Raw genomic sequence first — 27,262 nt, forward strand, 5'->3', positions numbered from 1 at the left:
TGTATTTTCCACTGCATGCATCCGATGAAGTGGGTTTTAGCCCACGAAAGCTTATGCTCAAATAAATTTGTTAGTCTCTAAGGTGCCACAAGTACTCCTCGTTCTTTTTGCTGATACAGACTAACACGGCTACTGCTCTGAAATACTTATGTATAATCTCACACATAGTACCTAACAATTTCAGAAGTATTTTAAGCACACTCATGCAACTGACTCCCTTGTACGAAACTGGGGATTCTTTTTGTTTTTTTACACACATGCAAACAAGTAATAAAAACAAATGATAAAGTCAGCCTTAATTAGATTTTAAAAAACTTGTAATGGTTAACTAAAGACATTTCAGTTCCTCTAAAAATGTTGGCAATGAATATTGGATTTTGTTTTTCAACTCTCCTAAAAGAGGAAGTGTCCAATTGTTATGTTGTTTCAATGGAAGACTTCCTTGATATTAAAAAAAATTCCTAGAAACAGACAATCCTTTAAAACATTCTATACGCTATTTTGTGAAAGAGCATTCATGTGAAGATGGAAAGGCATTCCGTAACTTTCTGATAAGACCAGCTTGTTCAGCAGTTCAATGGGGAAAAATGGACTACAATCTCAGACACCAATGTTTGCTAGACTAGAATGGAGTAATAAATTATGACAATAAGTCTCCTCTTAGATCTGTCAAAGTTTTGCACTGGAAGGAAGGCATACATAAACATAAGATGCCCTGGGGCATTTTCTGCTCCTTGGAGAAACAGAAGGAGAATAAGAGCCTATCCCCTTCTCTGTCCTGTCACGCAGGGAATGAATGGGTGCAGTCACTTTATCTTGTTGGAAGTCTGCAGAATTTCTATCAACTCCTCATTGAGTTTCTGCTGCTATCAAAATTAGAAGTAATGGCCCCAGCCAACACTTCAACCAAACTGAAAAAGTTAGTCTTCAAGAGTCTCAGTAATCCTATCCAAGTGTCTCAAGTACAGAAGGAAAAAAGGGCCATCTGATGAATCCAGATTTTCCTTCCACAAAATATTCTCTCTTCCATGACTCTTTTTGAGAGACCCTTAAGAATGCTTAAAAAAAAGAAAAATGAAGGACTGAATAAGTTTTGATGTATGGATTGATGGCAGCTCACAGAATAACACTAACATAGTGGCAGATTCACCTGTTGCCCTACTCTGTATTAGCAGGTATTAGACGAATCCAGTAGAGAGGAACAGGTTAATCATGTTCAGTGGTGACTCACTGGGAAAAGTGCGGCTTTTTATACTCTGGGAAAGTTTAAGGAAGGTGGGAGTAACTCTCTGGATGAGAGAACTAGGGTGTCGCTCACCCGTGTCATGGGAAAACCATAGGAGCAGAAATATCTGGGAGGAAAAAAATGTAGGCTGAGGGAAATGAGCGACTAGTAGGAGGAACACAAAGGGGGCACCAGCTAAAGGGTGGCACGTGACCCCCGTGACTCTTCCCTGCCCCGCTCCCGTGACCCCCCCACGTAACTCATCCCCACCCCCAGCCCGGGAGCCCCACACTCTGCTCCTGTCCCCCTGGCATGTGTGGAGCCACTAATGCACTCTCCCCTGCAGCCTCTAGCCATGCTGCCTGCCTGGGCTGTAGGCAGCATGGCTGAAGGCTGCCTGGGAGAGTGTAGCCGCTGCGTGCTGCACCAGGCAGCATGGCCGGAAGAGGAGAGGCTCTGGCCCCACCTCTTCCCTTCTGGTTCTGGCCGTGCCCCTTCATCTTCCCGGCTGCTGGCCTTGCTCCCCTCCCCCCCCCAGCATTTTGGGGAGGGTCATGTGACCCTTTGGGCCCCCCACATGAGTCGCCATTGGCTGGGGTTGGTGCAGTTTTAATTCAGAATTTTCTTTTAGTTAAGAAGATGAAATCTCTGAATGACTAGAACAAGTGTTAAGGTTTGGTTCAGTTGCATGGGGACTCCACCAGATTATATATCAGTATTTCAAGACATGGAATAGACAAGCATACCTGCAGGGGTAACAAATATATTTACACAATATGAAAGTGCTAGGTAGTGGCATTTTTTAAAATTCAGAATTACTTTTCAGTATTGATAGTCAGAAATACTTGTGCCATTCTTCTGAGAGAATTAAGATGGTCCTAAGACCCTGGAAGTCTTTTCTGCTAGTAGTATTAGTACTGGCGCTTAAGAAATATGAGTAAGTAGGTTAGGGTAATTGAGTGCAGCAATGACACTTGAAGCCATGATAAAGAATACTCATTAGTTAAACTCAAGGGTCTTTTCACAACCGAGCAATGTGGTCAAAAGTCCTTAAGAGATTAGCTCCAAAATGTCCCAAAGAATTATATTCTATTTGGTTTAATTTCTGAACTAATTAAATTAAAGGCAGTTTACCTTGACCCGACTTGTAACAGGCTGTGAAAGTAATACAGATAGCTAACAGGTTCAGCCTGGGACCCAACACACCCTGGCAGAATGCCTCAGGAGATATTTCTCAGACTGTCTGTAGGGGGAATAACTTTAGTTTCAAAATTTAACTTCTGAACATAAGAACATAAGAATGGCCATACTGGGTCAGACCAAAGATCCATTCAGCCCAGTATCCTGTCTGCCAACAGTGACCAATGCCAGGTGTCCCAGAGGGAGTGAACCTAACAGGTAATGATCAAGTGATCTCTCTCCTGGAGTCCTAAATCAACCATGCAGAAAACTTTTACCTTTGCATTTCCTATACAGTCAATGGTCATGCTCATTGTTCTCTTCCTTCTCCAAATAATCAGTGTCACAACTGAATGTCTATAAAAAGTCTATAAAATCATGAACCATGAATGGTGTGGAGAAAGTGAACAGGGAAGTGTTATTTATCCCTTCACATAACACAAGAACTAGGGGACAACCAATGGAATTAATAGGCACTGGGTTTAAAACTAACATAAGGAAGTATTTCTTCACACAACACACGGTCAACCTGTGGAACTCATTGCCATGGGAAGTTGTGAAGGCCAAAAATATAACTGGGTCCAAAAAAGAATTAGATAAATTCATGGAGAATAGGTTAATCAGTGGCTAATAGCCAAGATGGTTGTGGAGCAATCCCATGATCTGGATGTCCCTAAACCTCTGACTGTCAGAAGTTGGGACTGGACGACCAGGGATGAATCAATCAAAATTGTCCCACTTGTTCATTCCCCAAAGCATCATGCATTGGCCACTGTCAAGAGACAGGATGCTGGGCTAGATGGACCAGTGATCTGATCCAGTATGACTGTTCTTATGTAATGGGTAGAAATGAAAAAAGAAGGGTGCCCTTATCATCTGATCAGAAGTAAAAGAACATGTAGTTGGAAGATATAGTTTCAACATACATCTAAAAGCATGCTGCACCAGAAGGCTAGAAAGCTCTTAAATTCTACATAACTTATCAGTACACGGGATATAAAAGGTGGGGAAAAGTGAAAGAGGAGATTTATTTTTTGAGTACAATATGAATATTAGTGGGAAAATATTTACAGTAGAACCTCACAGTTATGAACACCTCGGGAATGGAGGTTGTTCGTAACTCTGAAATGTTTGTAACTTTGAACAAAAGTTCAAAGGTATGGTTGTTCTTTCAAAAGTTTACAGCTGAACATTAACTTAATACAGCTTTGAAACTTTACTATACAGAAGAAAAAATGTTGCTTTCCCTTTAATTTATTTTTTAGTATTTTATACATTTAACACTGTACTGTATTTGCCTTTTTTGAGTGGGGGGGTCTCTGCTGCTGCCTGATTGTGTACTTCCAGTTCCAAATGAGGTGGTCTGGTTAACCGGTCAGTTTGTAACTCTGGTGTTCGTAACTCTGAGGTTCTACTGTAATACAGTTTTATCTTTTTCTACTGTGGCCTTCAACTGGTATATAATCAACAAATACATGTAAGTTTTTCTTTTTTAAACAATCTGGATTTTAATATACCTACCTCAAATACTGAAAGATCATTTCTTCTGTAGATTTCATTGGCTGGAGGATGGAACCAACCACACTTCTTTGAGTGTCTTAGCAAAATGTTTTTACTTTTCATATATTTAAGACAGAATTCACACAGGTAAAGCTTTGATAGTCTGTTGAAGTATAAAAAGCATGAAGAGTTTTAGAGTGCTGTTACAGTTATAAACTCTGTGACCAAAAATCACGTTCTCCCTCTCCACCCATCTTAAAAATATTTGAACAGACTTGAATTAAACTGTATTTCTGTGTGTGCCAAATATGCACCACAGAGGGAAGATTAAAACAGGCATGCATTATTTGAAAGTAATGCACAGAGATTCATGTAAGTGATTTTCTCCTAAATGAGATGAGAGGTTTTATTACATAGTAGAGTTGATTCAGCTGAGTCAGAAGTGAAGAATGCCTCATCTTGGCTGATCCATGGCCTGGACTGTCATTAGCTGCCTCACCAAATCACAGAAATTAGAGAAAGAGAAGACCAACTAGATCACCTAGTTTCATAGAATCTTAGGACTGGAAGGGGCCTCGAGAGGTCATCTAGTCCAGTCCCCTGCACTCACACTGCCAGAACAGTAAATCCCTGCAGTAAATTTTCTAGCACTAGGTTTATCCTCATTTTGAAACTACAGAAACAGAAGGACACTGTTGCATAAACTAATTATATTATAATATCTTTGGAGCAGAGGCCAATTTACATGTGCTCTAAAAGCAACTAGCATGTCCTGGGACTGTATATAGGTGGTTATAATGATTTACTTCCTTCAAGTATTTGTAGGCACTTATGTCCACATCTCCATCATCATTTCGCCAACCTATAGACATTTATTTCTTAATCTTTCCTGGAAAATCATCCCTGAAACTTTTAATCATGTATATTTTTTTCCCCTATATCTGCATCTTTTTGGTAATTTGGTGCCTAAAACTGCACCTATTCTAGGGAGAACTGCCTCCATCACCATAAAGAGGCATTATCAATTCTCCATTCCATAATATAATGCCTTTTGCAAGTGCAGCCAAGAATCACAATGCCCATTTTAGATGCCATATCACACTGTTGGTTCATACTAATGTACTACCCGCTATCACCTCAGCCTCCTTGTTGCTCCCTGTAGCTGGTTGCTCAGTCCCCAGTTTGGCAGAATTGAGGAAAGTATACAAATAAGTGAAGTAGGCTGTTGCCACTGGAAAGTCCTCTAGTTAATAAAATGAAACTGGTCTAATCCAGTATACTTCTGTTCCCTTGATTTCAGTATATTCTGTTCACAATACACACCTCATTCTCAGTGGAAGAGGGAAATACCAGCTTGGGGGAATAAAGGCAGGATTTACAGCATGTTTGCAATAAAGGGACAACTAGGAACTTGTACAAAGACTGCAAAAGAAGTGCTGTAGAAGTAATAGTTTTGGGTGCTGCCTCAATGTGTTAGTCAAATTTAATCTCAGCTGAAATACTGTGAAACAAAAGAACAGGATGAAGCCCCCATCCTCACCATCACATAAAAAGAAACAGTAATCTTGACCACTCTATTACCTTGCATATTCCTGCGGATAAGGTGAAGAGTACCAGGTCTGGATCTCATACTTCCCGAATTCTATCACTGAAGGGTACCGGCCATTTGTTTCACTGCTGTTTTTACATCCAATTTTCTGTCAGGTGTAACAAAAGCAAAATGTTTCAGTTATAAGGAATGAGAGGAGGGTCAATTCACATCTTCATTTTCATTTGGTTAAGATTAGAAAACCTTCAAGTTTCTCTGACATGATTAGTTGTTAGAAGTCTCTGGAAATGGTCAAATGTGGGGCTAGAACCCAGGCTGCAGAAAGCCTGGCAGGATTGGAGTGCAGCAGTAAAATCTGGCTGTAAGCTCCATTCCATTGGAGGGCTTGGCGCTGGATGATGCTGCCCACAAAACAGGCAGGGCTGGCAGAGGCTGGGCCCAGCTAAACAGGTTTCCTGATTCAGTAAATCTCACAGGCAGTTGGCAGAGCTTGTCTGGAGTCCTGGCTCAAATTCCAAGAGGCCCTTCCCAGCAGAACCAAATGAAGAAGGATGGTGACATTGGGAGCACCTGCTTTACCCCAGAAGTGGGCTTACCCCTCCTTCAAGCAGGCGCTGTGGGTACCGAGGGTTCAATTTGCAACCTCCAGTGCCAACAGGGTGTTAAAATAAGTTAACTTTAGCTGAGATGACAGTAGTCCACTTGCTAGGACAATGACCTCTAGTGTCCACAGAGGAGGTTAAATGGGGACTGTGTGTGTGTGTGTGTGGGGAGGTTACCTTAATCAAATAAAGCCAACAGAATATACTCTGACCTGTGGGAGAGGGATGAGAATTTATTTATAAAGAGAAGTAGCTAGCAGCAAACTAAGAGGTAAAAACCTCAATAGCCAATCTCAAACTAGGCCGAAACACTTAGGGCTGAGATTGTCCCTAACTTACACTGTGTGTCTATACCAGACATATTCTCAGTATTTGCACTTCTGGCCTACAAGGGGAAGTTTATTACTAAAAGCCAAGCTAGACTCCCTTAAAAAAGACTGAGGGGTTGGACGAGGGCTTGCACAGGAGATCACAAGTCTAGATTCGGACACAACCCTGGAAAAAATGGTAGTAGTGGGTGTTGTTATGTTCACCCTCCATCCCATACTCTCAGAGATGCAGTTTTTGCCTGTCTCCTTGAGCTCCACCTGTGAATAGCACCTTCCACAATGAGGTTCAAAGAAAAAATCTTGTCCTTTTCACACTGGCACAGGAAAGTAAAAGCCCTTTTTGCTAGAGGGAAATCCAGTTTATACGTCGGGGGCTCTCTCAGCCAAGTGTACAAGGAGCAAGGGAAGAAATACAGCCTCAGCAGGGTATATATTTATAACACATACTAAAAAAGAGAGCATTATAGCACCAGCTGGTGCAATAGTTTTAGGCAGATCCAGCTCAAACATTTCAATGACCATAATAATCTTATAGACTATTAAAATAACTGGGCAAACATAAAGCAGTGAAGTTATATACTGATCATAAAATCCAGTTTTGCATTTCTTATAGAAGAGTGACAGGACACAGATTATCTGGTGGCTTTTCATAGTGCCTGCTTTCTGCATAGAGGGGGGGGGGGGGAAAGGGTATAAATGCATACCTCCTAGTTACCAACACCTACATTTTCAAAGGGCTGATCAGGATTTTAGCCTTTGATTTCTTGTCTAGCGAACAGGAGCCAGATATCTAAAATCCACAAGTGTCACTCATCTGGTTCACTCCACCGGGATGATAGGGCTCCAGTCTAAGGGAATACTACTGTATACAGAACATCTCCACTAGACATTCATCAAGTATGAAACACTAGGTCAAAGGAGCATATCAAAAATACCATGAGGCCGAATGAACATTGGAAAAATAATTCAATGTTAATTTATAAAGGTAATTGAATTGACCACAACATGCTTCATTACTGAAATGATTTTCAGTCAGTCTTACCTCCAGAGAAAGTTCCCGAGCCTGCTTAAAAACTTCCACATCCTCCTCTGTAACAATTTCCTTGCTCCCCACCAGAATTACATCTGTATTTTCTTGTTTGATGCTTATTTTGATTTCTGTATCTGTTATTTAAAACCAGCAGAAGGTTTATTCACAGACATGAAGACCACATGCCTTACAGTTCCTGTGTGGTACTCCTAAATAGCACTGCAGGCAGTGACGGCTCTTAGAAACTCCCATTCTAGTTTAGATTTGGAATCCTTTATACCTGTTATAGCAACTATGCCCCACCTCCCTCTCTAGTTTTTAAAATTGCAGCTGCAGGAGCTATTTTCAGTATTTTCTTGCGTATCTCTTGTACGCCTTTATAGGCTAGTTCAACTGTACTACATGAATTCTGAACACAAACCTCCTGAAACTGTTAAGGTGATACTAAGTATATGTATAATGTATACTAAGTCTCCAATGCTATCTCTCTATAAAAATAAAAAAATCTGTGTCCCCTTCAGTGCTAGTTTAAACAAAAAACCTTTTTAAAAAATTAGGAGACCAGTGCTATGTTAAATGTACATTCAGACATTATAAATATATTTCCTCTTACTTAAATAAAAATAATCAGAAAAAGGACATTTTACAGCAGTACAGATCAAGTGTCGTGGAAACTGCAGCAGGATGGAATTGGTCATGAAAAAGCAATGGAGCAGAGGGAAATGAAGAATTGAAATGTCCATCATTATAAGCACTGACAGCACACAATCATAATGACAGCACTACTGCCAGAGAAAGGGCAGGGGAAAGAACAAGGAAGTAGCATGAAAGTGGCTACTCATGCGGTACTACAAAGCCATAAGCAACGTTATGAAGGCATTTGGGGCTCCTAGTGCCACTACAGATGCAAAAATAATAATAAAACGGTGGTATAGTATTAGTCAGAAAAAACATTTTGGAGGTTTAGTCAGCATTAGGTAAAAGGTCAAAGTTTCATTGCTTTTGTATGAGAGTGAAGTAAGAATAAGAGAAATAGCTAAGACCTATGTGACAAAATAAGAATTTTGGTTTTGGACGGGACGCAGGTTTGGTTGGAGCTTTGACCTTTGCTTACCATCATCCTGATCAGGTTTAATCCTTCCGTCTGCCAAGCTCCCCTTCCCTGGTGAGGGGGTCCCCATCTGAGGGGTCACTTTATACTTTAATCTGCCTAGAATCCTGTGCTTTTTAAGGAAAGTTGTTCGCTTGAAGTGAGCAATTGCTTTAAAAGCACGTCCTCTAGACACACCCCATCCAGAGGTGGAGGAATGAGAAATAAACCTACTTCTAATCTCTTTCTTTCCATAGAAATGGGTATTAGATTTTGATGTGGAAGATAACTCTGGTTTACGACGCATACGTTTGGGTGGTGCATAACTCGGGTGTCCCTTTTTTCGAGACTGTCCCTGGGTGGTATAAATATGAGAAAGTCCATCAAAGAGTCCCTTTAGCTGACTGTTATTAGGAAGGCTGCTAAAGGAGGGTGCACTTGACTGACTGGAAGAACTTTGGGGAGAGTTAGAAGAGGTGGAAGTGCAGGATTTTTGTGAACTGGGGCTCTGACCAGAGATGGGAGTTTGGGGTGGAAGTGAAGAAGGTGGAGGTTTTAGCTTTTGTGTGGTACCTGTAGCCAACACATGAGAAGTGCATGACTGTTTCTGAGAGACCTTTTTCCTTGGACGATAGTGCTTTGAAAAGTCTATTATTTCACCTCGTGATCTGCGACCATCGGGTGATGGTGTAAAAAACTTAGTAAGGCCATCAATGAGCCCTTTGGTTTTCTTGTTAACTTTAAGTGTAGAGGCAGATATGTAGGTGGAGGTGGTGGTGATTTTGGTGGTGGCACCAGGCCGAGTGGGGTCTGTAACAGGCAATCTGCTGCTTGAATCCTTCACAGATGCAGCATGACCAGATGAAGGTGTGGTACAGACTTTAGTCTTTTGACCCCTACCAGGTGACCCCCTTCCTGTGAATGCATTCATGGATCCTTCATCACTGGTTACAGACCTATGCAAAAATTTGGAAAATAAAATCAGTATTAAAAAAAACTACAAAAACTGCTGTCAAAACAGTTCTACATAAAACATATATGCCATTGCACTTAAAAGTCAAGAGTGGAACAGTGACCCTTAAAAATACTTATGCACTACTGACACATGATTCCCTGAATGAAAGTGAGCCGCTGATACCTATCAGATTTCACTGGGTAGTCCATAGCATGTACCAATAGTAAGGGGGTGGGATAGAAAAGTCTTCAGTATACACAACACATATTTTAAGGAAAAAATATTCTCTCTTTTGAGAGAGAAAAATTATTAATATACTGGTTTTGTTCACATCAACCACTTCACTTCTGTGAAATCTGTAACATACATCCAGAAGATGCACATGTCCTGTGCTACAAAATATACACAGCACACCAAACCATGTTATTGATTTCAGCAGAATGTTCACTAAAAGACAGCAGAGGTGTTCCACCAGTATGGGGAAATAATACAGCCAATCTTCAGGAAACTGATATTTTTGTATGATTTTATTAGATTACACTGATGAAATTAGTATTTTTTTTTAATAAAAGACCATAAAAATATCCCTTTAAAAAAAATGAAACTCAAGGCGGAATGAGGTAGTTTTTATGCACAGCACTACCCATACAGCTAACAAAGCGACCTCTCTATTTAAAAAAATAAAAGTATAGTTAAAGCAAAAAATAGAGCGATAGAGGGAAACAGCAAACGCATAAATAAAATAATGATCAAAGAAAAGTCGTAACTGGGTTAGGCATGACATGGAAGAGCTTGAGGAGAAGTGGTGAAGTTTACTAAGAATGATCAGAGGGCGTGCTCCAGGCCAAAGCTTGCATTAAAAAAATGCTGATTTAGCTGATGGCTAATGACTGAATGAGAAGACAGAACACTGAAGGGAATATTGAAGAATGGTATTTTGTTGAAGTAAATACAAACTGAACAGCCGAGGTTATTCATAGTAAAGAAATACATGTAATCAGGAAGTGTTATACTGCAAACCCAAACAAAGCTGCATAATTACATCAAATTATTCCACTCCCTCTTCTCTCCCCCAAATGCATCCTTACATTTATTTAAAACATTTGTGTATTTTGCAGAGGAAGGTTTCCTTCCACAGATTTTTCCCTTCTTAATTGTGAAGCTGAAACAATTAATTCCAACAGATTACGTTTAGTTAGAGATGGAACAGCCTGGGGCTACCATCTGGTACCTGAACTCCAAGAGCCCACCAGCCATAAAACTGGGCCCTGCTTCACTCCCACACATCACTGAATTTGGGTAGCTGAAGAGCTCTTACAATTCCCAATCGTGTTTAAAAATAATGTCTTTTTTTCTAAAGTCTTCTGAATCTGTTGATGCCAGAAGTTCATATTTCTAGCTACAACACCTATTGTCAGTACCAGATGTGCCAATAACCATCAGTGCCCAGAGGTTAACAAGCATCTGGTGTTATTTAATCTCCTGCTGTAACTTGCCTGTTCAGGTTTCCATACAGAGGTCCTTTTAAGCAATGCTATTCCACTAGTACCGGATAAGATTCCATACATTATGTCAAAAGGGCTAAGCAGCTTGAGCAACTTTATGCACATTAAGGTCCAGCCCCATACGAAAGATGGCTAGATTCGCTACCTCCCATATCCTCATGCTGCTTTTAAAGTGGGATTATTTCTGCAGTAGATTCCATCTAGGGAATTATTCTTCTCTAGTCTTCTTACCCATCCTTGTAAATTAAGATATAATCCCATTTTTAAGGAATATTGTTCAATGGGAAACCATACACTCTTTTTAGTTTTAATGACAGAAATACATACATACAATTGAGAAAACGGGGAAATAATTTATTCTTGGACAAATCCTACAAATCAGTCACCAGGATTACCCAAGAATCCTTGGACACAAGTGGGGAATGAGATTTTTATAGTCAAAACCATCATGCAAGCTCTTTCAGAGGACTTGCCCATTTTTAAATGTAGTATTAATTATACGGTAGTGGTGCAATGACCCAAATAGCTAAAGGTAAGAGTGGTACCACATGCCATTCTAAATGTTTCCACTTTGTTTTAGCGGAAGTGAAATCAAGGCCCTCAGGTGCCAACCGCAACATGCACCATGCTTGGGTGATCAGATTTCAGCATCCCAAACTTGGACCAAATTTCTCACTAGGGACTAGGTAGTGAGGAGGATAATGGGGCAGCAGCACTACTACAGTGAGGCTGAGATAGCTCTTCCTTTTTTTTTTTTTTTTTTAACTCCTACCCTTGTACTTATCCACAAAGTGAAGTAGAGAGTCTAGGGTTTCCCCTCCCCACTCCCTTGCTGGTGTGCTTCTCACAGTCCCCTGGTTAATATCTTCATTTCTCCCCAGGGCTCCTCCAGCCCTACCAGGGACATGGAGAAGCCAGAGGGAGGGCAGAGCTGGAAAATCCCTCATTTTCCTCCACACAGGTGCCCCTCGATGCCCCCTTCATTACCAACACTACTTCGAAAACAAAGGGCCAAAAACTTGGTTAATGCAGAGTTAAGGTTGCCAGTAGTGCCTCATACACTTTCAGAACATCAAATGCACCTGTACTTAAATCTAAGGTGATGACTCCCGTACTGCTGCCCTCCTGCAATTAGCAATAGGCACTGGAACAAATCAAAACCTGACGTACCTCTAATAAAATCTGCGCTCAATTTTGTCCAACTCAATGCTACATCGTTACTGCTCTTCACACGTTCTTACTGACACTGGGCTAGGTTCCTAGCTCACTGATCCAGAGCTTAGTTGCAGCAAGTCACCACAGCTCACACAGCCATTTGAGGAGAGGTGCAGCTGATGCTAGAGGAATCAGGAATCTCTCTCTCTTTTTCTCTCTCTGTGATACACAGGAGGTCTGAGCAGACACCAGTTGTTAAAATGTCTGTAGAGTTTTAGTTTGCAATGTTGTTGTATCCATGTCAGTCCCAGGTATTACAGAGACAAGATGGGTGAGGTAATATCTTTTATTGGACCAACTTCTGTTGGTAAGAGAGACAAGCTTTTGAGCTACACAGAGCTCTTCTTCAGTTCTTAAGGCTGCTGTAACAACTGCTACTGTCACCTCCAAATACTGGCATTCCACTGTGCGTGGCAATAAGGCAGGGGAATATAAGAGTGCTTCATCCATTTCTAACACTGTCTTGCATATTCTCAGTGCCCATTAGAACTCCACATTATCTGCACTGGCTTTCACCAAGTACCATGCGCCCTCTCTGTCCTGCTCTACTGCTCTAGGGAGGTCTAGCAGCGTGGTGGCACACAACAGTGCACTGCCAGTCTCAGTCAGGGCTAGGTAAAGGTGATTGGCTAGGACAAGGATGAACGGGTGTTAGAATCTGGCAACTCTGATGGTTTGTTGAGAGTAAGTGAAGTGGTTGAATATAGGTCATGCCTAGCTAATTTGTGTTTACTAAACCTGACCTACACTCGACCTAATAGTTTCCATCACATTACTCTTGTGCACTTTTCACACTGTCCTCCAGCTGCTCAGGAAGGGTACAGTCCTATGCTCTCTCACAGTGATGTAAGGGGGCAGGGTTAAGGTTTTGTGGAACACTTCCTCTAACAATATATATCCCAGTTGTCAAAGGTTTGGGTTTGTTTTACCGTAACTCTTTATTTGTTAGTCATTCAGAGGTTTAAGTATAGGTGCATATGACATTCTGGAAAAGTATAAGATGCTGCCAGTCAACCTTAACTCTTCATTAACCAAGTTTTTAGGCAGTGAATAGTAGATTTTTGACAATGTGGAGTGAAGAAACCTTAGGACGGTCTTAGGTGTGTAGAGAAAAATTTGATAGGGGCCATAGGACTGGGGCAAGTAGTAGAGTTCATTAATGATTATGAAGCTCTCCTACAGTACAGTGATGAGAGCCACAAAAGTACAAATGAATAGCACTGGAGAAAAGCATTGAGGGGCACATGCGGGGGCAAAGGTAGGAACATGTGTTGGACAGTGACATGCTACTATCCTTGTCATCTCACTTTGCAGATTCAAATAACCCATTCCTCACATTCAACATTAATGCAAAAGTTTGACTCAGCTTCTCTGCTGGGCCCAATGTGCTACCAACTCATCAACCTGCCTCTCTGATGGTCACCTCTCTCTTTGATTTTGCCACAGTAGTGGGGATATCCAGGGTACAACCTGAAGCATGGTAGTACAGCAATAAAGAAGTGGAGAAAGGGGATGGCAGAGGAACTTCATTGTGAAATGGAGGTGTCAACTGAGTGATCATCATCCCAGATCTGCTGAACTTGGTCCTAAAACCTACTGATACGGTTGCCAAAAAAATAGAACAATCCTGGAGAACCAGATCTATTCACTCTAACTATGCAGCAGTGTCTGCACAATCATCTTCTCCTTCTAACACCACAATGTTGGACAGAAGGTCACTGGGCTCCCATAAAGGATGCTACAAATCAATCTACTTTTTAACATTCGCACCTAATTCCTAAATAGTAACTGTCATTATTAGATGAGCAAAAAGTAATTCATGTGCTCTAGACCTTGCAAGCTGATGCTATAGTATCAAGATGTGGCAATCGATGTGTGCATACATCAGTGAACTTCACTCTTGCAACAAGAAATGTATGAGTGATTGCCACAGATGTTCTTAGTGCAAAGTTGATGAAATGAATCAATGAGATGGCTTTAAATTTTGGCTTTTTTTTTAGGATGTCTTTTTAGTCCATGCTATGGATGTTTCTTGCTTTGCTCTGTTTTCTCTTGTGTGTGAGCATGAAAAGATGGTGAAAAGGACAAGAGACGTAGCTCCTCCACCCACAACAGCCCTCCCTCCAGCTTTAAGATGTCCAACAAGTCTGTGTTCAGTTACATAAACATTCACTGGGAAGGTGGGTGCCAAAGGTGCTACAGGTTCCTCTTCTCTCAGACACTAAATATCCCATGGGCTGGAGAAAAGCATGAATAACTGCAACCCGCTCCCCTCCTGACTGGCGTCTACTTAGCAGCAGCAAAGGTCAAAGTTATTTTTCCAAAGTAACTCTGGACTCAATAGCTCGGTCTCATGGATACCTCTGGGGCTTGAACTGAGCACTGACTCATTATGGAGCTTGTGTTGTAGGTAGGGATTTTATACCTATTAAGAGGGAATTTATACCAATATTAGGAGGTGGCAAGCAGCATTTCTGAAATAGCATATTCTTGCAAATAAATACTCAGCACAGAACAGTCTCCTGAATAGGTGACAAATCAATTGGAGGAAACTTTGCAAGACATATTTTGGAGTGAGGTGAATTACATTTTTCACTTTATCGGTGTATCATCCATTTGATATGGATTGTGCAGATAACCCAGGTATGATAGATTTTTATTTTTTTTAAAGTAATCGATCATATGGCTATTTGTTATTGAGGATTGTTGGCGCCACTTGTATTTCGGAAATGGCACTGTTCACATATGAATTTAAGTCTAATTCCTTCCCTGGATCCAACAGTGATTCTTTTTAAAGTGATGCAAACTTTTAGGATAACTTTTTGCTGCCATCAGAAGACTCAGAAATACCAACTGTACTTAATTATTTTCCATTACATTGAAGATTACGCATGTGATTTTTTTTTCAGGCTGTAGTACTCAGCAAAAGCAGTAGTTTAATTTTAAATAAACTGTCACCTAAAATCTCACTGTATTACATTTTCAAGAACACTATAGTCAATTGGAAAAAGGGAACCTACAACATTCGTTGCTTTAGTTTATTTTTCGGTCGTCCAATAGGTTTTGCATATCGTCGTCTTATTTGCGCAGCTTTCTCGTGAAGTAGCTTTCTTCCCTTCTTCTTTGGTCTGCAGACCTGGCAAATCCACATCCCTGCATTGATTAAGAAAAAACATAATTGTTTTAACTGTACATGCATATGGTGTGTGTCCAGTTTGTACCCAAGGTATAGAAAGCTACACCTCAGGTGCATTATGCCAACAAGTTCTACTCCAGCAAAAAGGATGGTTGGGGGAAGGGAAGAGAAACTCTCTATAATTCAGAAGGACACTTTTCCCCTTCCCATAGCAACAAGGATCATGGGAGAGTGGCACTAGCAGAAGGATTCTAACATGTCCCCTCTTTCTACTGCCAGACCTCTCCCCATCCAGGAAGTACTAGACCAGGGGTCGGCAACGTTTGGCATGCGGCTCGCCAGGGTAAGCACCCTAGCGGGCCGGGCCAGTTTATTTACCTGCTGATGCGGCAGGTTCGGCCGATCGCGGCCCCCCCTGGCCGCGGTTCGCTGTCCCAGGCCAATGGGGGCGGCGAGAAGCGGCGCGGGCGAGGGATGTGCTGGCCGCGGCTTCTCACCGCCCCCATTGGCCCGGGACGGTGAACCGCGGCCAGTGGGGGCCGTGATCGGCCGAACCTGCCGCGTCAGCAGGTAAATAAACTGGCCCGGCCCGTCAGGGTGCTTACCCTGGCGAGACGCATGCCAAACGTTGCCGACCCCTGTACTAGACCAAGCTTTCAATTGAAAATGAAGTGATGTATGTGAAGAGTTTTACTGTAGCGTCAGTGTCTATGTTCTCTCAGGCTGTGTCTACACTGCCACTTTCAGCGCTAAAACTTTTGTCGTTCAGGGGTGTGAAAAAACACCCCACGAGCGACAAAAGTTTTAGCACGGAAAAGCATCAGTATAGACACGCTTTATCGCTGGGGAGAGCTCTCCCAGCAATTAAAAAAACCCCACCCCCTAATGAGCGGTGGTAGCATTATCGCCGGCCCGGTGGTTTTTTTTTTTAAATTGCCAGGAGAGCTCTCCCCCGGTGATAAAGCGTGTCTATACTGCCCACGTGGCCGCGCAGTAACCTGGGTGGTGTAGACATACCCTCAGTTTCATATTGTTAATTACCCTCATTTAGGTTTCCCGGATCAGTCAATGTGAGGCTGAAGAACACTAGAGAACGCAATCATTAGGCTTCTCATCATACAAATCCCTCTGCTGAGGGCACAACAAGATGCCTTAATTCAACACTTATCAAGCTTATGTTGCAATCTGCTTTGAGACACTCAATAACAGACTTAAAAGTGGCCATTCTTCAACCAAAAAAACTTCAAAAACAGTCTTGAACAAGACTTCAGCGAGAAATTGAAATTTCCAATAGAACTGGAATTAATTTGCAAACTTGTCACCATCAAATTAGGCTTGAATAAAGACTGGGAGTGGCTGGGTCACTACAAAAAGTAATTTTCCCTCTGTTGATACTCACACCTTCTTGTCAACTGCTGGGAATGGGCCACATCCACCCTCATTAGCACTACAAAAAGTAATTTTCCCTCTGTTGATATTCACCTCTTCTTGTCAATTGTTGGGAATAAGCTACATCCACCCTGTTTGAATTGGCCTCGTTAGCACTGACCCCTCACTTGGTAAGGCAACTCCCATCTTTTCATGTGCTGTAATATATATACCCGCCTACTGTATTTTTCATTCCATGCATCTGATGAAATGGATTATAGCCCACGAAAGCTTATGCCCAAATAAATTTGTTAGTCACTAAGGTGCCACAAGGACTCCTCGTTGTTTTTGCTGATACAGACTAACGTGGCTATCCTTCTGAAACCTGCTGACTCAAGACCCTTTGTAGCTTGCCCTCTTGGGTTTCTTCCCGTAGCACCTGTCATCTTCCCCCTCCCCGCTGATTCCCACCAGTCCTGCTTCCTTCTCTGAAAGTATTTCGTTCTTTTCAGAACATTTGTGTTCAGTTGGAGCTTCCAGGTTCTAGACATGCTCAGTGTACTTTATACTGGCTGCAGTGCTAAAAATTCCCCACTTCTCATTTCCTATGTGCCCATTAGACCTTTTCCATACCGTTCAATTCCAAGATCCTGAAATAGTTCTCAAGATAGTTCTTGAAAGCCATTTCAGGTAACATGGTTCTGCTAGATGATGCAAGCACGAGTAGATGGTGAAGCCTAGGTAGGAGATACAGCTTAGAAACAATTAACAGTAGCAGGATTTTCCTAACCACTGTCCCAAAAAATTTTCTGGAGGAGGCTAAACCATGTCACACACAATGGCAGCAGACTATAGCATGGTTTCTTTTAGCACTGTTTGGTAAGGCAAATTGTTTTAGAACCTTGTCAACAGTAATTATGTTAAAGAAGGTTGTACAGTAGTGGATGCTTTTGTTCCCAGTGTAGGTGGGGCCAAACTTTATAACACTGCTTAATATATAATTTTGCCATGTTCACATCTATTTTCAGCTTCTCTAAACTCCCTTCCAAAATGTTAACCAGCTTATACATTTTACAAAATATAAGGAGGCACTACAAACCCATCTACGTCAATGGCTCTTGAAAAAAAAGGCCAGATTACATCTAGCTGTAATTTCAAAAATATGAAATTTTTGATATGCTAACAACAACCTAACCTTACTTGGCCAAGATGAATACAAAAATATTGATTATTGAAGAAAAAAGTTATTGATTATTTAACAAAAACTTTATATCTGGAGCAATTTTAATAATGAAATATAAGAAAAACCAGTGATCAGCAGTGATACAAAAAATGAGATATTAAATACGGTACATATAATCCTAGATGGAGAAAGAGATCCTTTGAGAGAAGAGATGAACTCTGACCACATGATTGTCAAATGGCTTTTTACAATGATATCCTCTGGAAGACACAAAGGAGGCTTTCTCCATGTGCCCTGATATGTTCTAGTGTGTATATCCCATATGTTGTCAGCTATGGCCTTGCCCAACAGCTTCACTCTGAATAAATAGTTCAGTGACTCAACTCATGTTATAAAATTGATCAATAGGAATGTCATTCACTTTGCAGGAAGGAATCTTAGGAACAGTCAAGCTCAAGAGGCTTTGCTTTTCATGTTCAGGACCATACTGCCAAGCAATCTATACATGCTGAAAGTCTAACCTGGCACTTGAACATCTGGTCTAATTAATACATTAGTACAAGAAAGGTTTTCAGTATCACCTTTAGGCATTCGGGAAAGTGGTGGGTCACAGCATTCCATGTGGAACCCTCTATCGCAAGAATCACAGAAGAGCATGTTATCCTGAAATTGAAAAAAAGGCTTAATACAAAGTTACTAGAGATTCTGCGTCACTACTTTTTGTATTTTTAAATCTGACAGTAAGAGAAAAAAAGAAACTGAAAACAGTGATTACAGAGCTTATTACATTATATAGAGGCTTATATTTTTACTCTTTTTAAAGTAGCCTGAAATTGTAAAGCTGAAGGGACTAGCCCACAGAATATGGGTGAATATGCAAACACGAACTCAAAAGACACTGTGCTATTAAAATATTAAACTTACTGCATTTTTGCCTTGGATTCTACATGCACTGCACGTCTTGCATTCGATACACTGCCATCTTAAGGCCTTTACATTTGCTGTTAACTCAGGACAAAATTTCAAACATGATGGATGCCCTGCAAAATAGAGTATTTAAAATGTGTTGAGGTTTAATAGAGTTCCAACTCCTGTGTTCTACAACAGCTACGACACCACTGCATTTTCCATCACTAGAACCCTGCCAATGTCAACTATTCTCAGAACTTTATATTACTCAACTTATTTTTCCTCTTCTGAAGAGGATATGAAATAGCTGCTCAGAATGCCTTAATGTGGGGAGAGATGGAAAGTTTGCATTTACTGTAATCATAATGTGTCAATAAGTCCATAAGCACCTGAAACTGAATGATGTCTTGTCCAGGCTGTCTCCACAGCATATTAAACTATCACTGACTCTGAAAAAAATGCTTTTCATACACTTGAATGCATCCCTTTCACAGTTGCCACAGTGAACCATAACTTATTAAAGAGTTTAATATAATAGCATTAATACATTTCTAAATTTTAGAACTAGATTACAGTATTTTTAATGTATGCACAATGGAAAACCTAATAAAATATATTTAATGAACTATATAAATATATTCCTTTCATTTTAGTTATATTACTACTTAAACTGTCCTACACCACACACATGTTATGGCAACAGTAAAATAAAAAATGGAATAAGATATTTATATGTAAAAAAATCTTTGGCTTCAAACAGAAATAAGGAGTATCTGACCCATGACCTCCTATGAAATGGACCCCCTCTCCTTCATGGGGAGTGAAATTTGGTGAGGAGACACAGTTCTCATGGTTAAGATAGTCAATTCCTCCTTCAAAGAATGCAAATGATCAGGCACCTTAGCAAATGCAGTGGTATTCTTCTTCAGGATTGGTTGAACAATTATTGCCAATGACCTCACCAGTAATCACCCTTAATTCTTTCAAGGCAAATCTTTAAAGGAAGAAGAATTTGCCAATTCTGTACCCACATTTTTTTTAATTTTTTTTTTTTTATTAATGGAGATATCCTATCTCCTAGAACTGGAAGGGACTTTGAAAGGTCGAGTCCAGCCCCCTGCCTTCACTAGCAGGACCAAGTACTGATTTTGCCCCAGATCCCTAAGTGGCCCCCTCAAGGATTGAACTCACAATCCTGGGTTTAGCAGGCCAACGCTCAAACCACTGAGCTATCCCTCCCCCCATATTGATGAACAAGGCCATCAGACTACAAATTGTCAGGATGGTAAGAAGCTTTGGAGCCATACTAACTCATCACTATTATTAGACAGATGCACAAGGAATGCTCTCGTACATATTTATTAGTACACTCTCAGAGGAGAGACTGGCCATGTGATCCAGGCTGTCTCCTCCTCCAAGTTAGATTGCTGTAAATCTCTTTACCTGAAGATGAGCTAAACCATCACAAAAAAGCTAGATTGAATAAAGCATAAAAGAATTTCCTATCTTTGTCCTAATCTCTAAAACCCGCCAACAGGCAGGGACGTGGCTACCTCAGGGACGACCTCACCACTCCATAATCCTTCAAGCAGCTTTGCTCCAAAGTAGCAATGCAGTTGGAGAAACCCAGTTTTAAACCCAGTTTTAAACTATCAGGTGCTGGAGGAGAAGATTCATTAGACAGAAGTTTTTATTTTAATTGATTCTCAAATTCTAATTTAGGCTCTATCTCTGCCTCTTTATCATCTATGGCAATTGTCTCAACCTATCTGCCTCAGTTTCCTCATCTGTACATCTGAAAGATTTATGTTTACCATTGAGTGATTTTGTGACAAATCAGTTATTTTTAAAGAACTATGAAAATAAGCATTATGTAACAGACAAGCAATTATTATCCTGCTAATCCAGAAATGTTAATATCCTGAGTTTCCAAGATTTTGTGGTCTTCTATTTCCACCATTCCTGTTATGCTGCACAATTCAGACATATCACTTGCTTCCAATGGTCTTCTACGTGGAAGAGAATTATTCACTAGAGTGCCCTTATTTTTAAGCAGAAAGGATCAGGACACCTGTCACAGTCAGGATGCAAGTAAAAATGTTTTAATAGCTGGAGGTTTCTTAGTTGTTCATTCCTCCTTCCAAACCAACCACCCTTTCCCAGTATTTTGGAATAAAAAATGGGACATGGGCCAGTAAATGAGCAGAGAGTGGGAGGCAGCCCTCCCTATCCCCTTACTTTTGGCTCCAATCCCCATTCTCTTAACTGAAGTTATCTGTCCCATGCCCTGCAGACCCTAATTCCCTTTCTCCCTCTGCGCTGTCCGCTACTGTTCTTGATTTGTTCTTCTGTCCTCCTCCCCAGACCCCCATGCCTCTGACTCCTTGCACTTTGCCTTTTCAGTCTAACTTAGATTTGTACACATTTTCTAGATCCCTGCCTCCTCAACCTCCAGCCGTCTTCTCTTCCCCTTTTTTTCCCACCTCCAACATAACTATCTCCTTCTGTCCTCTTTCCAAACATGTCCTAAACTGACTGATTAAAAATGAGTCTGCATGACACTAGCTCCACTCTCTAAAGCTCTTTGGCACCTTTCACTTCTCAGCTGTGCAGTGGGGAGCGAAAGCAATATGATCCTTCCTCTACACAGGTGAGAGGCAGCCAGCATGAGGATCAAAGGGCTATTAGGAAACTGCCAAAGCTGAACAATATCCCTGCTACAGTGCACAGGAGCATCAGCAAGGCCAGGAGCAGGGTGACCAGATGCCCTAGCTAGTTCTATGTGTACTCTGGTGGAGAAGACTAGCAGTGAGCAGGACAGAGCTCCCCCAAGATTTCAACTCTGAATGGCCTCTTTGAAAGAACCCTCCTGATGATGGAGGATTACAGTCACTTCAGAGGGAGAATATGCCGCCTTAGTGCACCCAGGCCCTACATGATTGGGAAATGGAGATGAAACCTGGTTCCCAACAAACCCCAGGGCCAGTTCCCCTTCCTTTGAGGAGTCTTCTCCCTCCCATGCATACCTAAAGTTTCCCTCAGTTCTTGCTGGAGTCAGAGAACCCCCGTATGAAACAGCACGTGACTGAAACAAAGAATGCAGGGGAGCACAGAAAAACACACACTGATAATAGGCATTGCAGTTTAACCCCTGGATCCCAGTTTCACAGATAGACTTGCTCTGTCCAGCAAGAATGCAGATTATTCCTATAGTTTCTTTAACCCCCTGTACAGAGGAACCTGCTTGTAGGCGTGCTGCAATGTGCAAATCACAAGTCCAATTACAATGAACCTCCACACAGTCAAGTTTTTCTGTTTATATGGTGCTCTGAGATTGGTTTTTATTTTAATAAATCATCAGTAACTAAACTTTAGCCATCTGGTGATCTGATTGGCAGTCTCAACATTTCATTTTGTATATCTAATACATCTGAGGACTAATTAAAGATAATTTAGTCTTAATGAGGCAGAGAGAATGTATCAGTGTTAATTCAAATGGAAGCTGATCCATGAAAGTCAAGGCTTCCAATTCTAATGCTCCTTAGAACTGCCAGAGATTGTTTTATAATGGAAGAATAGCTGATATTTATTACATCCTGATTAATGCAAACCATGTTTGCAAAAAAGCCAGTGTAACAAACTAAGTACCAATCCAGTTCATTTCTAAAGAATATTAGATTTCGGGTTGACAGAAAGCACAGAGAATTTGGTAAGTCACAAATAAAACAGTTAAAGGAAACATGAACTTTCTAATATAGAAAATCTAGCAATTTGCTTTACTGTATGGTGTAAATACATTAGGATACATGCTTATGGAAGTCTGTCGCAAGGTGACACAAAGCAGTTCAGAAGTGGATAATGGCAAAACTTTATCCTGCATTAAGAAAAGGGAAATTTTCATTTGTTATAGAAGTCCACATTCTATTCTATGCTGTCCTGTTTTATCCAGATACTTATATGAGCCATCGCTGTGGTAATTTGAGTGCCTCACAATCTTTAATGCATTTATCCTCACAACACCCTATAAGATAGGAAAGTGCTATTATCCCCATTTTACAGATGGGGAACCAAGTCAAAGAGAGATTAAGGGTTTGTCTACACTGTAGTGCTTCAGTGTAGATATTATCTGCGCTAACGGACAGGATTCTCTCATCAGCGTAGGTAATCCATCTCCCCAAGAGGTGGTAGCTAGGTCAATGGGGGAATTTAGGATGGCTTAATTACAGCGCTCAGGGTGTGGTTTTTCAGATCTCTGACCAACTTAGTTAAACCAACCTAATTTTCTAGTGTAGACCAGGCATATGTGACTTGCCCAAGGTTACATAGGAAGTCTGCGGCAGAGCAAGGAATGATCCAGACAAAAAGGAAGAGTAAGAGCTGAGTATTATCTGCATACTTATGTCTCCAATGACCAGCCAACCTCATTAATTCTATTAATGACCTCATATACATGTTGACCAAGAGGTGACAGAACAGAACCCTATGGGAAAAGTCCTTTGGGAAAATGAGCAGCTATCTAAAAGTCCTTTATGGGTCTGCTCCAAAATTACTTGCTATAAACACTAAGTTGTCACAATATCGTACAAGATTAAGTTAACTCAGGGTAAAGTACTTTTAAACTCGTACTCTGGATTTCACACATACAAAGCAAAGATTATGAATTCTATGCTAAGAGGTAGAATGCAAATGTAAGTTTGCCGCAAACTTTGGAAGAAGAGTAACTGCCATGGAGCCAGCAGCACAGGAAAGTGTGGTGACCAGGAGAAAGCTGTCAGGGAGCTCGTCAGAAGAGGAAGATGGGTTACTGTACACTGAGAGGAGGGAGAGAGAGAATGAGCAGTTTAAGCAACTTTTCTTAAAATGATATGACATCTGGGGACGATTTTCAAAGGTGCAAAGGACATCAACTTTCCATGCAAGTTGGATGCCTAACTGGCCTTGTGCTTTTGAAAGTCTTCCTCCGATCTGCAGGGATGCATGACTATACAGTATTTATATAATTAATGTTAAAAAAAATGTTTTAATCTTCATGCATTATCGGTCCACAAATTGTTTCCTTCTCCCCCCCACCCCAGGATAAACAGGGGGAAACTGGTATACTGGCACTTAGCTAATATTTCAAGTCATTTACAAAAAAATATTATTTGTATTTTCATCCATATATTTTTTGTAAAAATTAATAGGATTTTATGTAAAATCTACAGCAGAATAGATAATATCCAATTCCTCTATCCTCTACCCCAACTTCTTTTAAATACTGTAACTCAGTGCTTATGAAATGCATCAAACCGATAGCCTTGGAGATGATGGATAAGATTTTGAAACATGGATGCCAGAGTTAGGTTTCTAAAATCAAAGCTTTTGCCCCAATTTTCAAAACCTTCTGCCCCCATTGACTTCAGGGGGAGCTGAAGTCAGTCAGCTCCTTTGAAATTCAGGCCCAAATGAATAATCTGAATTTAAGAGTCTAATTTTTAGTTATCCGGGTTTGAAAAGCTTGGCCTAAGACTATTTTTGACTGTAACAGGAAATTTACATGCTGAACAATGACCAAAAAGATAGATTTACAGATGGCTCTTGTACAATTTGCAAGTAGAACCAACTTACCGCTGCTGCCACAGTCTGCGCAGGAGAGCAGTTCTTCTGGTTTTTTTTCACGATTTGATTCTTTAGTCCCCAAACAGAAACTACATATTGGAATGGGATCAGCTCGTGGCTAAGGCAAAAATAAATACAAATTGTTGTTACTTTTCTTACATAAAAAGTGGTATTCCAGTCCTCTTTCCTCAAAATCAGAGGACAATTTACCTTCATTTTATTTTCTAAATGTTAGTTTCTTGGTTTATCAGACACTTATTCTGGTATATGAAGTTAATTTTTCCTAATCGATATTATGTTGTAGTCATCTCTCTCACCTTACATTAACTTACATTTGAGCCTCAATAGTATCATTCATCATAGTAGTATCAAAGTGTTTTATAAATGTTCATTTAGCCACAAACACAATCCAGTTAAGATCGTTTATCTTCTTTTACAGATGGGGAAAACAGTGGCATAAATGGTGAAATGACTTGCTCAAGGTTGCTTCACATCAGTGGAAAAGCCAGGAGCAACTACCCATCCTGTGTTCAGTTGTATCAATTTAGCTGGAATAAATGGGCCAAACGTGTTAACATAACCCAGTCACCTTCTAACATTAAACAAGGTCTGGGGTTTGGTATACACAGACCTCAGCCTGCTTAGTACCATTGCAAACACAGCATTAAAAATCTTTTAAACCTTTTATTAAAGATACGGAGAAGGAAAAACAGTGAAAGCATTTAAAACAGGGGTGGGCAAACTTTTTGGGCCCAGGGCCACATCTGGGTGGGGAAATTGTAAGCAGGGCCGGGGCAGGGGTGCGTGAGGGAGTGTGGGGTGTGCAGGAAGGGGCTCAGGGCAAGGGATTGGGGCAGAGGAGGGGTGCAGGGTGTATGAGGGGGCTCAGGGAAGGGGGTTGGTGTGCAGGAGGGGTGCAGGGTGTTGGGGTGTACAGGGGTACAGGGTGAAGCAAGGAGCTCAGGACAGGGGACTGGGATGCAGGAGGGGTGCGAGGTGCAGGCAGGGGGCTTAGGGCAGGGAGTTGGGGGGTGCAGGCGGGGTTCGGGCTCCGGCCCGGCGCTGCTTACCTAAAGCGGCTCCGGGGTGGCAGCGGCGCGCACCGGGGCCGGGGCAGGCTCCCTGCATGCCTGCTCTGTCCCCGGCCCCACGCCGCTCCAGGAAGCGCCCCTTGCCGCACCTCCAGATACCTTCCCCGAAGCTCCCATTGGCCGCGGTTCCCCGTTCCCAGCCAATGGGACCTGCGGGGGGCGGTGCCTGGAGGCAAGGGCAATGCACGAAGCCCTCTGCCCCTCCGTCCAGGAGCCGCAGGGACATGGAGCCGGCCGCTTCTGAGAGCTGTGCGGGGCCCACGGCACCACGGGGGACAATCCCTGATGGGCTGGATCCGGCCCGTGGGCCGTAGTTTGCCCAACCCTGATTTAAAATGTAAAGCATTGAATGAGGCTTTCATTTTAGCAACATCCCTTGTTCCCTTTCCCATTAGCTGGAGAGAGTTTTTAGAAGGAAAAACCCCTTGTTTGACAGTCTCTTCGATGGGAGTATCCGAGATGGGAAAAGAGAAGAAACTAGTTGCGACGGGTGGGAGCTGTTGCTAAACTCCAATCTCATTTCATCTCAGGTGGTGTTTGGGATTTAGCTGGAGCTGGTAGAGGTGATGATGTCATCTGGATCCCGCTCTCTGGCCCCATCTAGTTAGGACATCCCTCAGGATTAGGACGAACAAGGTCCGGGGTGTCAGAAGAGGGTGGGGGTGGCAGCCATCATGGTGAAGCTTGTTCCACTAGCCCCAATCTGTTCTTTTTGTATTTTCCCCCAAAGTCTCTTTAAAGACCCAAAAAGGGAGTGATGAGTGGAATAGCCTATTCCCTCATTATTTTGTCCACCAGTTAGGCCTAATATCCAACACAACAATTTTGATTCATTAATTTCCAATTCCACATGTTCTGTTTTTACCAAGCATGATTTCAGCATAGTCCCTGAACCATCTCAGCAGGCTTTTTTGTTTGGACTAATTCAGTTTTTCCTGTTTGGTTTTCTTGCACCTGTTCCCACCACCATTTGTTGTTATAGGTTGTTGTGACATCTTATGAACTTTTACATACCTTTTACAGTGGGGCTTACAATTAGAGTACATTGGTAGGCCCAACTACCACAACACCTCTCATCTACGCTTACTACAACTTAATACAACACCATCTCTAATAAGACAAGAGCAAGGGGATATTAAATAAAATTGAAGATGGCAAATTCAAAACTGGTAAAAGGAAATTACGGTTCCACATCACAGACAACTAGATTGTGGGAACTCATTGCCAGTATATACAACTGAGGCTAAGAGCTCAGCAAAATTCAAATAAAGATTGGGCATTTGTAGGGAAAACAAGAATATCACAAGCTATAATAATTATTACAAAAATAAATAAGAACTTTGGAAGAGACCAAGACCTTCAAGCCTCAAGGCATAAGGTAACTCTAAATCAGGGGTAGGAAACCTATGGCACGCGTGCCAAAAGTGGCATGCAAGCTGATTTTCAGTGGCACTCACACTGCCTGGATCCTAGCCACCGGTCCGGGGGGCTCTGCATTTTAATTTAATTTTAAATGAAGCTTCTTAAACATTTTTAAAACCTTATTTACTTTACATACAACAATAGTTTAGTTATATATTATAGACTTATAGAAAGAGACCTTCTAAAAACGTTAAAATGTATTACTGGCACGTGAAACCTTAAATTAGAGTGAATAAATGAAGACTCAGCGACCACTTCTGAAAGGTTGCCGACCCCTGCTCTAAATATTAGGTAGGAGGAAACTCTCTCTGAGGACACGTTATCCCATAACTGTCCACTAGAGGGGTTTCTTGCACCTTCCTCTGAAGCAGCTGGT

The 27,262-nt window shown here is 41.4% G+C and overlaps 1 protein-coding gene across 1 annotated transcript in view; it reads right to left on the reverse strand.

Annotated features, from left to right (window-relative positions):
• Positions 1-27,262, reverse strand: part of LOC112106610 (histone acetyltransferase KAT6B) — a 207,258-nt gene that overhangs the window by 71,591 nt on the left and 108,405 nt on the right. Inside the window, exons 3-10 of the mRNA XM_029912007.1 lie at positions 24,383-24,491; positions 18,791-18,906; positions 18,448-18,529; positions 15,200-15,332; positions 9,405-9,460; positions 7,427-7,548; positions 5,486-5,601; positions 3,926-4,067 (exon numbers count right to left, since the gene is read on the reverse strand). Of these exons, the coding sequence (XP_029767867.1) occupies positions 3,926-4,067; positions 5,486-5,601; positions 7,427-7,548; positions 9,405-9,460; positions 15,200-15,332; positions 18,448-18,529; positions 18,791-18,906; positions 24,383-24,491 (876 nt within the window). The remainder of the gene's footprint in view (positions 1-3,925; positions 4,068-5,485; positions 5,602-7,426; positions 7,549-9,404; positions 9,461-15,199; positions 15,333-18,447; positions 18,530-18,790; positions 18,907-24,382; positions 24,492-27,262) is intronic.

The sequence above is a fragment of the Terrapene carolina genome, unplaced genomic scaffold (assembly GCF_002925995.2).
Source record: "Terrapene carolina triunguis isolate 2854851 unplaced genomic scaffold, T_m_triunguis-2.0 Scaffold147, whole genome shotgun sequence".
Taxonomy (NCBI): domain Eukaryota; kingdom Metazoa; phylum Chordata; order Testudines; family Emydidae; genus Terrapene; species Terrapene triunguis.